This window comes from Haematobia irritans, chromosome 1, assembly GCF_050003625.1.
Source record: "Haematobia irritans isolate KBUSLIRL chromosome 1, ASM5000362v1, whole genome shotgun sequence".
Taxonomy (NCBI): domain Eukaryota; kingdom Metazoa; phylum Arthropoda; class Insecta; order Diptera; family Muscidae; genus Haematobia; species Haematobia irritans.
The window spans coordinates 7,482,958-7,499,656 of NC_134397.1; the positions used below are offsets into that span (position 1 = coordinate 7,482,958).

Genomic DNA, 16,699 nt, shown 5'->3' on the forward strand with positions numbered 1-16,699 from the left:
TTTATCACCAAAAAAATCGTTTGTTACAACATTTTTATTTTTTCAATAAAAAAGTTATTTTTGAGCCAACAACACAGTGCATTTCGTTTATATCAAACACTGTTCTTTTCTGACTTTAGGTCTTTAACCCTGAAAAGTCATCCTTATTTTTTGTACACTAACGTCATGCTTCGTCATTTTGACTACGGCTTAATTTAAGACGCTATAATTTGCATCGTGAGCAAAAATGAGAATCAAAATTGAGTTTATTTCCTTATTCAATTTGTTTTTAATTAGTATAAGACAAAAATTTACAAAAATTAAAATGGTTGTATTGGTATAACTTAAATTTATCATTTCCCAATCGACCAAAATGCATTTTAAATCGAAAATGAAATTACGCGTCGTCATTTTGACGAAGGATGACTGTCCAGGGTTAATAAGACACATTTTACAGTTCATAGTAAAAATTTAATATAATAGAATGTAATGTTAAACATTTTTGCGGAATCTTCCGACCATATCTGAAATATATGTAAAATAAAAAAAGAAAAACTTTGGTCGAAGCAGGGATTGAACCCACGACCCTTGGCATGCAAGTCGGACGTAGCAACCACTGCTCCACGGTTACCAACTAAATGTATTTTTCTGTTAAATAAAATTTGTTTAATCGGCTCATGGGCGCCGCAAGCTATGCTACATAAATATAACTTATATGGGTAATTGTCTATTGATGACAATAACGGCTACATACACAGTCTTACACAAGTTTACATACGGTTTAAGAAATTGTATTTTCTTTAATTATTAAAATATAATAAAATATGCATATATATGCTTTAGATTTTGTAAATTAATTTGAAAAACAAAGTATTTGTCCATTTTCAAGAAGATGTTTTTAGTCTGGATTATAAACAACAACAAGAAACATGTTTAGTTATAAGGTAAAAACCTCAAGGGTATGTAAACTTATGTGAGACTGTGTAGCTCAGTGGATAGTGTGTTGTCTAACAAATTGCCTGGTCCGCGGTTCGATTCTCCGTCCAGGCGAAAGGTAAAAACAAAATTTTAAAAATTTATAAAATCGTATAATTTCTTCTACATTGTACATATGTATTACAGAAAAAGGTGCTAAGAACTAAAAAACTTTGTGGAAGTGAAAAAGATGTGAGAGAAAATGCAATTAGCCAGAAAAAAACTTTTTTTTGAGTTAGTCTTTATGAAATTGTTTTTACATCCTGGAAAAGAATAAATGTTTATCACAAAAAGTATATACCTTTCTTCCAAATACACTTCCTATCAGTGAAAAGCAAATGAGAAACGAACTTTGTTTGTCTAAAATTTCGTTTGGGAGGAAAGAATTATTTTTTTGCGTGTAGTTCATTTACCTAACGCAAGCAAAAAAAACTTTCTCCAAACAAAATAATTCCACAAAACAAAGTTAAATTGGCTTTATTGGAAATAGAGGGTTCACTTTTTTTGAGTGTAGCAAATATTTTTATCGGAAAATCCACATTTACTGATAAATAGATCAGTAAGCCTTCAGATATCTTTTAAAAATTTACATTATTAATTTGCAAAAAAATATTTTTCTTTGTCTTTAAATTTAATGACCATTTGAAATGAATTAAAAATCATTTTTCTATAAACCAATTTATCCGAATTATATGAGAAAACAAGTTTGTTAATATTAAATATGCTCTGTTATTGCCCAGTTATTCTGAATAATTGCTAATTTGATATATTTAAATTTAGTATTGATAAAATAAACCAAAATATACGAATACATTTATTACGTTTATTTATTCTACTCGTACAAATTAAGGAAATTATCCTCCTGTGTATGCTTTCTCATTTTCCATTTAATCACACAGAAAAAAAGTAAACTACATTATGGGAGAAATTAACTATCTCGTGCGAAAATTGAACTAAATTGTATTCCAAATTTTGAGATACATTAAATTAACGAAAATTTTCCGACATTTTTGGATTTTTAACTACCATTTACGAAATGCATCTTTCTCGAATAGCAAAAATGAACTAAAACTAAAGAAAAAATCTTAGGCGGCAGATCATTCCCATTTTAACCACACTGTAGTTCTAAAACTTCTTCTGTTTTAGTAAGAATTTAACTAATTTGTATGTCATTGCAATTTTACGGCCATTCAGTTCATAAAATTTTTGAGACATACTTGGAATAAAGAAAAAATTTTTTGGCTGGGGAAAATTTCTTACAAAATTTTAAATTTTTACAATAAATATAAGTTAATTTTAGGATAAGTTTTACAACAGACTTTTTTCTGTGAAGCCACAAGAGATTACACCCAGAGAAGGAATACGATCACCTCAAATATGTTTCAAGAGCAACATGTTATATTTGGATGGTGACCATGTAATATTTTTATCGCAACCATGTTAGTTTCTAGGAAATTATGTATCTGTTTTCGGAAAGCATTTTATGTTTGGCGAGAAAACAACATTTTTGCGACAAACATGTTACGTGGTCACCATCAGAAAATAACATTTTGCTCTTGAAACATGGTTGAAGTGATCACATTCCTTCTCTGCGTGTCGGATTACGGAAGCCCGTTACATGTTCCCCATGAAAAAATAACAATATGCTCTAGAAACATGTTTGGGGTGATCATAATCCTATTCTACGTGTACCGGTATTACTATGCGAGTATGGCTAATATAATAATTATTCCTCAAAAAATATGATAACGTCTCGTGATATTAACCTTAAATCTTAATTTGCTACTGATTTTATTCTAGAAAAAAAAATTAAACATATACAAAAAATAATCAAGTTTAATTTATTCTAAAAATCTTAAATACAAGTTTAGTCAATTGTTAAAAAATAACAATAAAAATAAGCGAATTAATATGTAACAAACTGCAGTTTTTGTTTTAGGAGAGGGTATAAAATGAATCAAAATATTATTGACGAAAGTTATTCGGCAAGAGAAGCTCTAACACAATTTAGAATCGCCCGGTTGAACGATAATACAAGAAACTGATTGAAATGCGTTTTTTTGAAGTTTCAACTTTCTTTATGGTTTTATCAGTTGCATTAGCTGAATTACGTGAGTAAAAGTCAGAAGTAAATTCGGAACAAAAATTCGAAAAAAAATCGTGTTTCCCAATTCGTGAATGAATAATAAAGTGTTTTGTGGGCGCCTATCGATTTCATAAATCTACATATATACATAGACCAAGGAAGGTATAGATATCTTATGTGAATTCACAGCGTTGTAAAATCACTTATTCGTCTGCGAATAAGTGATTTTTTAATTTGGCTTTTCTTACCTTTGTTCTCTTGATGAAACACCAAATATTGTAAAAGCATATACAATTCTATCCATCCACACTTTTTTTTTTTTGTAATACAAATTGACTGATTTGTACGGTAATTCTCGTTTTCCAAAAAGAAATTGAGTCACTTGACTGCGCAATTGAGTGGAATGACTGCGCACTGCAAATAAACAAAATCATTGTGAATTATCAAACGATGTCTTTATATATTCTTGGTCTATGATATATATTGTGCATATATATTGTGAATGAATATATTTAACGCTTATAAATTATTGACTAATAAAAGGCGCACATTAATTTATATTGTCATGTTCAAAGAAAAATATTTTTTTACTTTAGTGTCCCAGCAAAAAAAATGGAAATTCTTCTTAATTCGTTACATTGAGTATATCCAAAAATGCTATTGTAGAGATGGACATAGTTTTCACTTCACAAGAATTTCTTTTGAGGTGATCTATAGAGATTCCCTGTTTTACGCAGTTTTTGCAATAAATTTAAATTGTCTAAATGTTACTGTATATATAATACAAAGTAATACCACATATCAAGAAATGTATGGACGTCTCATGTCCTTTCACAATTGTTTTGTTTATTTTTCGTGGGCAGTCATCGCACTCAATTGCCCAGTCATTTGCATAAAAAATGGTGTGGATGTACAGAATGTTTTGGATTTTAAATCCGTTTTATAAAAGGCAAATTACAGTTGAAATCTACCCACCAAAAAAAGAGCGTCGCCAAAAAAGTAGTGAAAATGTTATTTTTGGATCCGGAAGTGGTGCAAAATTGGCGCAGAAACGATGAATTTAACATGGGCTTGTCATAGGACGAATGTCCACCATTTCAACAGCCGCTGCACTGAATATGCATCACTTCTTTAGCTGTGATCCGAAATCAGTGTTTTGGATGTGAATTAAAAATTTTTGTGGTACTTTGACAAATAATTAATTTTTATAATTTTTAATCCTTACCCTGTTTTTAACAGGGTAAAAAAAGTGAGTTATAAAAATTTAATTAAAAGATCTTCCTGAGAGTTAAAATAAAGAACATCTCTGAAAGGACATTTTTGGAAGTGATTTTAAAGTAGTAGCCTTTCGAAGTACTTCCATTTTTTTTTTTGCTGGGTGGTTAAAGTGAATGTTAAAAGTGTAATGTGAATGAGGTACAACTATAAGGAATATGATGACATTTTCCAAAATACATATATGTGATAAGTGTGCCGAACCATTTTTCCTTATTTTTTTATGAAATCCGAAATATTGAAATAGAATCACATCTGAAGAACTAATGCGAAAACAATTCAGAGGTTGGTAAAACAGATTACTTCTAATTTCCAACACCAGATATTGAGATATTATCTCATCTACTGTGTTTTATATCATTTTATACGATTATATAAATATTGGTCCTAGCTAGGTCCAATATATGTATATATGAGTACAAAGTACAAAACTGGTAAATATTTGTAACAGATTTTCATGAAATTTGATACGAGGAAGATTTTTGGAACAAACAGAATCATTCTTGAATTTGCATAAACAATAAATTTTTCTATTTTAAATTGATATCAATGCAAATTAAAGGGTGATACGGTCAAAATTTGGTCAATGTAAACTTGACGTATTTCTTTCAATTTTGCATTTAAAAAACCTGAACACCCCCCATTTTGAAGGTGTGTGTGTGTAGAATGTTGCTCCTATTTTGATTTTGGAATTCACTCTTCAGTTGTCAAAATGCCGTCCAAGCAAGAAGAGCAGCGTATCAAAATTTTGCTCGCGCATCGCGAAAATCCGAGCTACTCACACGCAAATCTGGCAAAATCGCTAAAAGTTGCCAAATCAACCGTTACAAATGAAATTAAAGTGTTTGGGGAACGTTTGTCGACAGCCAGGAAGTCTGGATCGGGGGGAAATCGACAACCGGAAGCCGCTGAGACGACAAAGAGAGTTGCCGGTAGTTTCAAGCGAAACCCTAACCTCTCTCTCCGAGATGCCGCAAATAAGCTGGGTGTATCGTCTACAACCGTGCATCGAGCCAAAAAACGAGCCGGACTATCGACTTACAAGAAGGTAGTGACTCCAAATCGCTATGATAAACAAAATACGACGGCCAAAGCGCGATCCCGGAGGCTGTACACGACAATGCTGACGAAGTTTGACTGCGTGGTAAAGGACGACGAAACCTACGTCAAAGCCGACTACAAGCAGCTTCCGGGACAGGAGTTTTATACGGCAAAAGGAAGGGGAAAGGTAGCAGATATTTTCAAGCACATAAAACTGTCAAAGTTCGCAAAGAAATATCTGGTTTGGCAAGCCATCTGTACCTGTGGCTTCGTAGCTTCCGGGACTGTCAACCAAGAAATTTACGTGAAAGAGTGTTTGAATAAACGTCTGCTGCCTTTCCTGAAGAAACACGGTTGTTCCGTACTGTTTTGGCCGGATTTGGCATCTTGCCATTACGGTAAAAAGGCCATGGAGTGGTACGTCGCCAACAACGTGCAGGTGGTTCCCAAGGACAAGAACCCTCCCAACACGCCAGAGCTCCGCCCAATTGAGAAATACTGGGCTATTGTTAAGCGGAACCTAAAGAAGACCAAAAAAACTGCTAAGGACGAGCAGCAGTTCAAGGCAAACTGGCTTTCTGCGGCGAAGAAGGTGGACAAGGTGGCTGTACAAAATCTAATGGCAGATGTCAATCGTGAGGTCCGGCAATTCGGATTTGGAAAAGCGAAAGCCTAACTGAATATTTTTCCTGAATTTTATACTAATTGAACTTGAAAAAGAAATTTAATTTGATTTTTTAAATAAACGATGTCACCGATTTACACGCGTTTTCCCTTGACCAAGTTTTGACCGTATCACCCTTTAGTTCATTCTTCCTATAAAACAGTTCACTTTTTTTCGGTGTATGACCACATTTTGGAAAATCGGGCAATGCTTAATCTAAAGCTGAACCGATTTCCATCATTTTTTGCACATATAGTTAGTACTATAGAATATTAGAGTATGGCAACTTTGAGTAAGATCGGTTTAGAAATAATGGTTTTATGGCCAAATTTGGGAAAATCGGTTAATACATATATATAAGAGCTATATCTAAATCTGAACCGATTTCGACGATTTTTCGCACATATAGTAAGTACCATAGAATATAAGGTTTGGCCAACTTTGAGTAAGATCGGTTTATAAGTAAGGGATTTATGGCCAAATTTGGCAAAATCGGTTAATATATATATATGAGAGCTATATCTAAATCTAAACCGATTTCAATGATTTTTTGTAAGTGCTATAAAAAATTTGATTTGGCTAAATTTGAGTCAGATCGGTTTATAAATAAGGGACTTGTTGCCAAATTTGGAAAAATCGGGCGATACATATATATATGGGAGCTATATCTAAATCTGAACCGATTTCGATGAAATTTGGCACACTTAAAGGGTAGTCAATTGGATTACTTTGTGACAAATGTAACGCCGTTTGGTTAGTAAATGAGCGCAATCTGATCCCATTTATCGAAATCGGGCGATACATATATATGGGAGCTATATTTAAATTTGATCCGATTTTTTCCAAATTCAGTAGCGTTCGCCACATACCAAATTTCCTCACATACCAAATTTCCTCAAAATCAGTTAATAATTGCGACCGGAATCCTGCGAACAACCAATACATGGGGACGGACGGACGGACACCAAGGGCTAGATCGACTCAGGAGGTGATTCTGAGTCGATCGGTATATATTTTATTGGGTCTAAAATCAATATTTCTGGTAGGCACATTTTTTTGGCAGGTCAAAGTTATTATACCCTGACTACTATGTGGTTTAGGGTATAAAAACATGGATAATATTAATACCCGTTTTATTTAAATTTGGCCCTCGCCACTGAAATTGGACGAATTGTGGTCATCCAATTTTAAACATATATAACTTTCATTATACCCCATTAAATAATGTGAAAAATAAATCAACTACCTAAATCAATAACTTTAAATTATTATTTTCCCTTTTTCCAGCTAATGATATACCAAAGTGTAAATACGGCGACGGATCATGCATAGCCAACTCCATCACCTATGTCTTGGGAAAATATTCTTCTGGTTCACGTGACATCAATTTGTTATCAATTGATCCCCTGCATGTGAAAAAAATGACTTTGGAACGAAATCCCACCAGTCCTGTTAATATTGATATAACTTTTACCGATTTCGATATAATTGGTTTAAAGAATCTTAAAGTTTCATCGATCGAGTAAGTACCGCTGTATTTGCTTTAAATTCCACATCTCAATCACTATTCATTGCTCTCTAGTGGATTCAAAGAAGATTTCAGTGGACGTAATACAATTCATGCATCTATAGACTCCTTGCGTTTGACAGGCCGTTACAAGGTTGATGGTCGTGTCTTGATACTATCTGTTGTTGGTGATGGAGAGTGTGATTTGGTTATGGGTAAGTTTTCATAAAACCTAGACGTCCATATCATTTGGCTTAACAAGTTTATTGTTCCTTCTTCTTTTCAGATAAGCCTAAATTCAAGCTTTCCTTTGACATAAAAAAGGTAGAAAAAGGTGGCAAAATATTTATAGCGCTTGAGCATATAAAATTAGAATTGCTTCCCGGTTCAATTCATTTCAAATTTGACAATTTATTCAATGGTAATAAAGAACTGGGTGACAATTTCAATTATTTCATAAATGAGAATTGGAACGATATATGGAAGGAAATGGGTTCAACATTTTGCAAAGCTATTGGCGTTGTATTGAAGAAAGTTATTAATAATTTCTTTGAAAAAGACCCCGCTCACACATATTTTGCATAAGCATAAGGAAAACCATGTTATGTACACATTATTATTGTTTAATTTAAAATAAAAATTAATGAAATGCAGTACACTCAATAAACACTGAACAGAGCACAGAAAAATATAACATGGAGGAGAATTTGAGCCCCCAAATGGTCATCCGATGTAATTTATAATCTCAAGTGATAGTTGCAAAACAAACTAACTTAACTCAAGAATAGTAATAATTTTTTCCCGCACTTAATTTTTTTGGTCATGCATGACTTTCCTATTTTGACAAATTTAGAGAGCGAGGAAATGACAAAAATATATATCAGTATGGATGCGATAAAGGCTTGCACCGACTCAGAGCAACAGTTAAGGCAAAATAGGGAATTAATTGATTACTGCCACACGTCAATAAAAATTATTTTCAAAAATACATTCAAATTTTGGAAAAAACCAAGACCGTCACATAGACATCCATGACATCGTCAACACCCAGAGAAGCTATATGATCACCTCAAACATATTTCAACAGTATAATGTTATTTATTTAAAACCCGTTTCTGCATAAAACCTCCAGACTTCTAATATTCAAGTATCAATTTGCGATCGAAAATAAATGTTAACTAGTGTAAAATATAATAAACAAAAATATGATAGAAACTTGCATCTACCGGTATTACTATATGACTAATTTAATGAGACCATAAACAAATAAAAACGCCTGGTGATACTAATCTTAAATCTTAATTTGCTACTGTCTTTGTTTTAGATAAAAAAAACTATAAAAATGTAGTTTAATTTATTCTATGAATTTAAGTATTCGTATAATTTTTATCCATATAAACATTAATTCGCAAAAAATAGCATTAAGAATACAAAAAAAATAACAATTTGGATATAGCCGTTGTATACCACACTGAAAAAAAAAGCATGCCCGGTTCCAAAGATTTTGTCTTTACTTTAAAAATTTTGGTATTGATTCCGAGCCAAAGAAGCGGAGAATACAAGTAAGGATACTTTAAAGACACAATTGTCTTATAAATTTGGGTTTTGTGTACTTGCTTCTAGGAAGCAAATTTAAAATTTTCGCTTTTTCAGCTTTTTTTCTTCAGTTGCTATCAAAGTCCTTTAAAAACGAGTTAACAACAACTTTATTTTCCAAATCCAGACTCGACTTCCAGTTGAAATTAAGCTATGTTTCAAGTAAAAAACGTCTTTAAAATAAAGTGTTGCAAAACATGTCCTATATTTGAATGATTTTTTGCTTTGTAGTCAAGATGCAAAAAGACAACAAATTTAAAGACAATTTCATTAATTTTAAAGAAATTTTCTGAATTATTAAAGTCAAGTTGACCTTAGTCCAAACATTTTTTCTTTCATGTTATGATACCCATTTTTAAGAGAAATCACTTAATTATAAGGACAATACGACTTCATTGAAAAGTTTATCGACTTTTGGACAAGGAAAAAAACTTTAAATTAGAGAAATGTGTCTTCTATGCTAATCAAATTTTGCATTCGTATTTTAAAGACATGACATCTTTGACCTCACGACAATATTTTTTTCAGTGCAGTAGAGAGTATAAAATGAATCAAAACATATTTGCCGAAAATTATTTGGCAAAAGAAGCTCTAATAGAAGTTAGAATCGTCCGGTTGAACAATAACACAAGAAAATTATTAAAATGCGATTTTTTGAAGTTTGCACTTTCTTTATGGTTTTATCGGTTGCATTGGCCGAATTATGTGAGTACAAACCTCCAGACTTCTAATATTCAAGTATCAATTTGCGATCGTAAATAAATGTTAACTAGTGTAAAATATAATAAACAAACATATAATAGAAACTTGCATCTACCGGTATTACTATATGACTAATTTAATGAGACCATAAACAAATAAAAACGCCTGGTGATACTAATCTTAAATCTTAATTTGCTACTGTCTTTGTTTTAGATAAAAAAAACTATAAAAATACATAAAAAAACTATAAGAATACAAAAAAATAACAATTTGGATATAGCCGTTGTATACCAGTAGAGAGTATAAAATGAATCAAAACATATTTGCCGAAAATTATTTGGCAAAAGAAGCTCTAATAGAAGTTAGAATCGTCCGGTTGAACAATAACACAAGAAAATTATTAAAATGCGATTTTTTGAAGTTTGCACTTTATTTATGGTTTTATCGGTTGCATTGGCCGAATTATGTGAGTACAAGTCAGAAGTGAATTCGGAATTTATTATAATTTCGCTGAAATTGTAAAAGAATTGTGTTTCGCAATGCGTGAATGAATAATAAAGTGTTTTGTGACCATATATCGATATCATAAATTATATAAAATTTACATTTATAAATAATATATATATTTTGTATATATTTTTGAATTGAAAATAAAAACTGGCTAGAATGTGTTGGTGCTAAAAAAATATTGGTCTTGAAGGCTATGTATTACAAAATAAATGGAATTGAAATTCGAAAAATGAGTTGATCGCTGCTATTATGTACGGATTTTGTCAATTTAGTATCAATGGATTTGTGATCTTAAGATTCGAATTTGGTACGTGGACTCTCGCCATGCAGGGTCCGATTACGACAAAGAGCACAGAAAAAAGTAAACTGTTTTATAGCATGAATGAACTACACGCAAAAAAAAATAATTCTTTCCTCCCAAACGAAATTTTAGACAAACAAAGTTCGTTTCTCATTTGCTTTTCGTTGAAAGGAAGTGTATTTGGAAGAAAAGTATATACTTTTTGTGATAAACGTTTATTCTTTTCCAGGATGTAACAACAATTTCATAAAGACTAACTCAAAAAAAAATTTTTTTCTGGCTAATTGCATTTTCCCTCCCATCTTTCTCACTTCCACGATTTTTTTTAGTTCTTAGCACCTTTTTCTGTACTACAAACAATGTAGAAGAAATTATACAATTTTATAAATTTTTAAAATTTTTTTACCTTTCGCCTGGACGGAGAATCGAACCGCGGACCATGCAATTTGTAAGCCAACACACTATCCACTGAGCTATGTAGCCGTTATTGTCATCAATAGATAATTACCCATATATATATATATATATATATATAGCATAGCTTGCGGCGCCCACGAGCCGATTAAACAAAGTTTATTTCACAGAAAAATACATTTAGTTGGGCACCATGGAGCAGTGGTTGCTACGTCTGACTTGCATGCCAAGGGTCGTGGGTTCGATCCCTGCTTCGACCAAAGTTTTTTTTTTTTCATATATTCCAGATATGTTAGGAAGATTCCGAAAAAATGTTCAACATTACATTGTAGTATATTAAATTTTGAACTGTAAAATGTGTCTTATTAAAGACCTAAAGTCAGAAAAGAACAGTGTTTGATATAAACGAAATGAACTGTGTTGTTGATTCAAAAATAACTTTTTTTATTAAAAAAATTAAGATTTTGTAACAAACGAATTTTTTTGGTGATAAAAGTGTATTCTTTTCGAAACAATTCAACCAGGAAAATTTAATGCGCTGTTGTACTTTTTAACTGCAGTTTTCGAAATTACATCCTCTCATAGAAGAAAAACTGAACTAAAAATAAAGAAAAAACTCATTGGCGCCAAATCTTGGTCATTTTTATAATACTGTAGTGTTCATTCTAACTATTTTTGGGAATATTACGAAAATTTTCATTTGCGTTAGTTCATATTGAACTTATGTGTAAGGTCATTGAAATTTATACCCACGTTTAGTTCATAAAATGTTTGAGTCATACTTAACAAAAGGAAAATTTCATTGTGCTGTGGAAAATTTCTAAAAAAAAAAAATAATAAAATTTAACTTCAAACAAATATTTTTTTCCCAATAAAAATAAGTTAAATTTAGCGTTATTTTAACTACGGAATTTTTTTCGGTGAGGGCATAACTGGAAACTGTAATAAATACTTGATTGTTTAAGTCCAAAAGCCTTAAACCTCTAAACATTAATTTCGGTCAGTATTAAATTGTTTACAGTCCAGCACCTCCAAAATCTTCTGTCCAATGGCTGATTGAGTTTAGCTCTTCAACCATCTTTCCAGTTTCTATTTTGGTCTGGCGACAGACCAAAATTGAAGGCGAGGGTGACTACTGAAATAATCATCCTTAGTTTTTAGAATAAATTCTAAATTTTATTTATTTCTTAAAAAAAATATAAAGAAGAAAACCAAAGAAGAAGAAACAAATAACTACACTGAAAAAAATATTTACGTGATATTAAAGATTTCGCAACCTAAAATTTAAGGATGCGAAATTTGCAAAATATTAAGGACAAATTTCTTTACAATAATGAAATTTTAATTAAAATAAAGTTTCTAATCTTTGCTTCAAAAAATTTTTTTCATTAAATTTAGGACACAAATTTTGTAAATTTGCGTCCCTCCGTTAAAGTCGCATGTCTTTGAACTAAGGCTAATTTCCCTTAAAGTAAAGAAACACATTTTTGATTTAAAGAAATTGGCCTTAAATTAAGTGAAATATTGAAACGCTTCAAATATAGGCTAAGACTTATTTTGAGGATTTAGCGTCTTTGGTTTACAGTTTTTTTGGAGTATCCGTTATAATTTAGATTTTTAAACTGACATTTGTTTGTACGTGAGTACCTTTATTAAAAAACCGCGAAAAGATAATGAACATTTGATAAATGAGATAGGTCCCCAAAAATGTCTTTATTTTAAAGATGCAGCATCTTTGGCTCGGAATCAATACCAAAATCCTTAAAGGAAGGTCAAAATCTTTGGATCCAAGTAAACTTTTTTTTTAGTGTACAAACTACTAATACTAAATTTTTAATTTAAAAACATCTCTAGTGGTGGGTTATCTTTTATTGAGTATATTAATATGAGTTTATACTCTTTTCATAAATATTGTGAAACATATATAAAGGAAAAAGTCGTATATAAAGAACTGAAAAACACGGATGTAGACAACTTTTGAAGGTCTTGAACTTCTATGCAACTTCTCTAATTTCCGACACCAAGTTTCGAGATATCAACGTTTAGTGGATTTTTATATGATTTTACATGAATTACATGAAAATATATCTACCAGAAAATTTAATCCTAGACCCAACAAATGTCTAAATGAGTAAACCTAGCCCTGTATGTCAGTCTGTCTGTCTATCTGCCGATTTGTTGTTTCCACAAGAATGGTAAAAATTTGTAAACGAAATTTGATGTGGGGAAGTTTGTTGGAACAAACAGAAACGTTCCTGAATTTGCAAGTGAAATAAAAAGAGAACTGAGTATCTAATTTATTGAACACACTAATAAAAGACCGAAAATTCGTGTTAATTCCTTAAAATGCTTTAAGGCCACACCCAGAGAAGGAATATGATCACCTCAAACATGTTTTAAGAGCAAAATGTTATTTGTGGGTGGTGACCCTGTAACATGGTTTTCGCAACCATGTTATTTTCTCGGAAATCATGTATCTGATTTCGGCAAACAGGTTATATTTGACGAGAAAATAAAATTTTAGTGACAAACATGTTACATGGTCACCATACAAAAATAAAATTTAGCTCTTGAAACATGTTTGAGGTGATCATATTCCTTCTCTGCGTGCAGTATTAAGTTCGCATTATCTAGCGAATATTGTAATTTTTCACAGTTATTTGTATTTGATATTTTTTGTTTTTTTTTTATGTTAAACTGGTTTTACATCCAAAATAATGATTCAACATGTTGTTACAATTTCATACGAGCTAATTGGACAAGAAGGTGAATGAATTGTTATTATTACCGTTGTTTCAATGACTTAATAATACCAATTTATTCACCATATTATACAATAAACTATTTAAATTGTTCTGATTAATCGCATTTAAGTTATTATAAAATTTTCCAAGAAAATTTATGAATTTCTTTTGCTTTTATACATTTATCTTTGGTTTTAACATCTAATCTCGAACTGACACAATATGCCCGAATTGAATGTTGACTCCTAAAATCTAACTCCGGATATACAATATATTTTAAATAGCCCTTAACAGATAAATAGAAGTAGAAGTATAAGAAATGAGTAATGATGTAAATACAACAATGCTCCTAACATTGGCTGATAACTCCCCGGAAAAACACATTTTTTGTCAAAACTCGTTTTTATTATTCAATATAGTTCCCTTCAAGAGCGATACAACGATTATAACGACCTTCCATTTTTTTGATACCATTTTGGTAGTACTCCTTCGGTTTTGCCTTAAAATAGGCCTCAGTTTCGGCGATCACCTCTTCATTGCAGCCAAATTTTTTCCCTGCGAGCATCATTTTGAGGTCTGAGAACAAGAAAAAGTCGCTGGGGGCCAGATCTGGAGAATACGGTGGGTGGGGAAGCAATTCGAAGCCCAATTCATGAATTTTTGCCATCGTTCTCAATGACTTGTGGCACGGTGCGTTGTCTTGGTGGAACAACACTTTTTTCTTCTACGTATGGGGCCGTTTTGCCGCGATTTCGACCTTCAAACGCTCCAATAACGCCATATAATAGTCACTGTTGATGGTTTTTCCCTTGTCAAGATAATCGATAAAAATTATTCCATGCGCATCCCAAAAAAACAGAGACCATTACTTTGCCAGCGGACTTTTGAGTCATTCCACGCTTCGGAGACAGTTCACCGGTCGCTGTCCACTCAGCCGACTGTCGATTGGACTCAGGAGTTTAGTGATGGAGCCATGTTTCATCCATTGTCACATATCGAAGGAAAAACTCGAGTGTATTACGAGTTAACAGCTGCAAACACCGCTCAGAATCATCAACACGTTGTGAGCTTGCGCGGCACCCATTTTGCACAGAACTTCCGCATATCCAAATATTGATGAATGATATGATCTTTGATATATTTAAGGCCTCTGCTATCTCGATCAACTTCATTTTACGGTCATTCAAAATCATTTTGTGGATTTTTTCGTCGGTAACCACATCTTTCGGGCGTCCACTGCGTTCACCGTCCTCCGTGCTCATTTCACCACGCTTGAATTTTGCATACCAATCAATTATTGTTGATTTCCCTGGGGCAGAGTCCGGAAACTCATTATAAAGCCAAGTTTTTGCTTCCACCGTATTTTTTCCCTTCAGAAAACAGTATTTTATCAAAACACGAAATTCCTTTTTTTCAATTTTTTTTACAATAACAAAAGTTGCTTCACAAAAGACGCTCTATCTCACAAACTAATTGACTTACAGACTTCAAATTTTGACACGAATCATTTGAAGGTTGGTACTATATAAAAATAATATGCATTTAATACTAGCGATGCCATCTATGTGTCAGACCGGGGACTTATCAGCCAACCTGTTATATCATGTCTTTTTGGAACGACGTATGTAGACAACATTATTACAAATTATGAGGTTATACGAGATAGGTCTTTTTTACAGCATAGGTCTATTTTTCGGTACAGAAAGCATTTTCATTTCTTATTAGAAGGACAGTAATAGCACGACTTTAAAGCAGATTAAGCCGAAGATGATAGTGCTTTTTGTTTTATAAATTTATTATAATTTAAGCAGTATTACTATACAAGCCAAACGGAGTTGACCGTATCAACACCAAGGAATACTACAACATATCTCGAATAGAAAATAATGATGTGCTTTTGAATACACGTGTTGGTCAACAGATCATATAAAAAAAAACATTTCAACATATAAAAAAAATTAACTGTTTTTCCTTCCTAAAAAAATAACTATTTATTGTTCCTAGTTATAGAATATAATTATTATTTTCTCTTTTAACAGCTAATGATATACCAAAATGTAAACACGGTGATGGGCCATGTATAGCCAATACAATCAACTATATCTTGGGAAAATATTCTTCTGGTTCACGTGACATAAATCTGTTACCAATTGATCCCCTGCGTGTGAAAAAAATGGTTTTAGAACGAGATCCCACCAGTCCCGTTAATATTGATATAACTTTTACCGATTTCGATATAATTGGTTTTAAAAATTTAAAAATTTCATCGGTCGAGTAAGTATAGAGTAGTTGCTTCAAAATCCACATTTCAATCACTACTCATAACTCTCTAGAGGATTCAAAGAAGATTTCGGTGGACGTAATACAATTCAAGGATCAATAGACTCCTTACGTTTGATAGGCCTTTACAAGGTTGATGGTCGTGTCTTGATATTACCTGTTGTTGGTCATGGAGATTGTGATTTGCTTATGGGTAAGTTTTCACAAACCCTAGACGTCCATATCACTTATCTTAACAGGTTTTTTGTTTCTTCTTCTTTTCAGATAAACCTAAATTCAAGCTTTCCTTTGACTTTAAAAAGGTAGAAAAAAATGGCAAAATATTTATATCGCTGGAACATATAAAATTAGAATTGATACCCACTTCAATTCATTTTAAATTTGACAATTTATTCAATGGTAATAAAGAATTGGGCGACAATTTCAATGTTTTCATAAATGAGAATTGGGTCGATATATGGAATGAAATTGGTTCAACATTTACCAGTGCTGTTGGTGTTGTATTGAAGAAACTTATTAATAATTTCTTTGAAAAAGATCCCGCTCATACTTATTTTGCATAAGCACAAGAAAAATCTTAATATGTATACGTACACTTTTTGTATAAATGTTTTATATGTTAATA

The 16,699-nt window shown here is 32.0% G+C and overlaps 2 protein-coding genes across 2 annotated transcripts; both read left to right on the top strand.

Moving 5' to 3' along the window:
• Positions 1–2,946: 2,946 nt before the first annotated feature.
• Positions 2,947–8,247, top strand: LOC142237240 (protein takeout-like). The gene is made up of 4 exons (XM_075308619.1): positions 2,947–3,065; positions 7,308–7,542; positions 7,603–7,742; positions 7,814–8,247. Exons 1-4 carry the CDS (start codon positions 3,005–3,007, stop codon positions 8,110–8,112), a joined length of 735 nt encoding a protein of 244 aa, XP_075164734.1. The 5' UTR covers positions 2,947–3,004; the 3' UTR covers positions 8,113–8,247.
• A 1,848-nt stretch (positions 8,248–10,095) lies between these two features.
• On the top strand, positions 10,096–16,699 carry LOC142237248 (protein takeout-like). Its single transcript, XM_075308630.1, has 4 exons — positions 10,096–10,291; positions 15,834–16,068; positions 16,128–16,267; positions 16,339–16,699. The coding sequence occupies exons 1-4, from the start codon at positions 10,231–10,233 to the stop codon at positions 16,635–16,637; spliced, it is 735 nt and encodes a 244-aa protein (XP_075164745.1). The 5' UTR covers positions 10,096–10,230; the 3' UTR covers positions 16,638–16,699.

Coding starts and splice junctions, on each gene's coding strand:
- LOC142237248 (XM_075308630.1), top strand. CDS start 10,231: ATGCGATTTTTTGAAGTTTGCACTTTATTTATGGTTTTATCGGTTGCA. Junction 16,069..16,127: donor TTAAAAATTTCATCGGTCGA/GTAAGTATAGAG, acceptor ATAACTCTCTAG/AGGATTCAAAGAAGATTTCG. Junction 16,268..16,338: donor AGATTGTGATTTGCTTATGG/GTAAGTTTTCAC, acceptor TCTTCTTTTCAG/ATAAACCTAAATTCAAGCTT.
- LOC142237240 (XM_075308619.1), top strand. CDS start 3,005: ATGCGTTTTTTTGAAGTTTCAACTTTCTTTATGGTTTTATCAGTTGCA. Junction 7,543..7,602: donor CTTAAAGTTTCATCGATCGA/GTAAGTACCGCT, acceptor ATTGCTCTCTAG/TGGATTCAAAGAAGATTTCA. Junction 7,743..7,813: donor AGAGTGTGATTTGGTTATGG/GTAAGTTTTCAT, acceptor TCTTCTTTTCAG/ATAAGCCTAAATTCAAGCTT.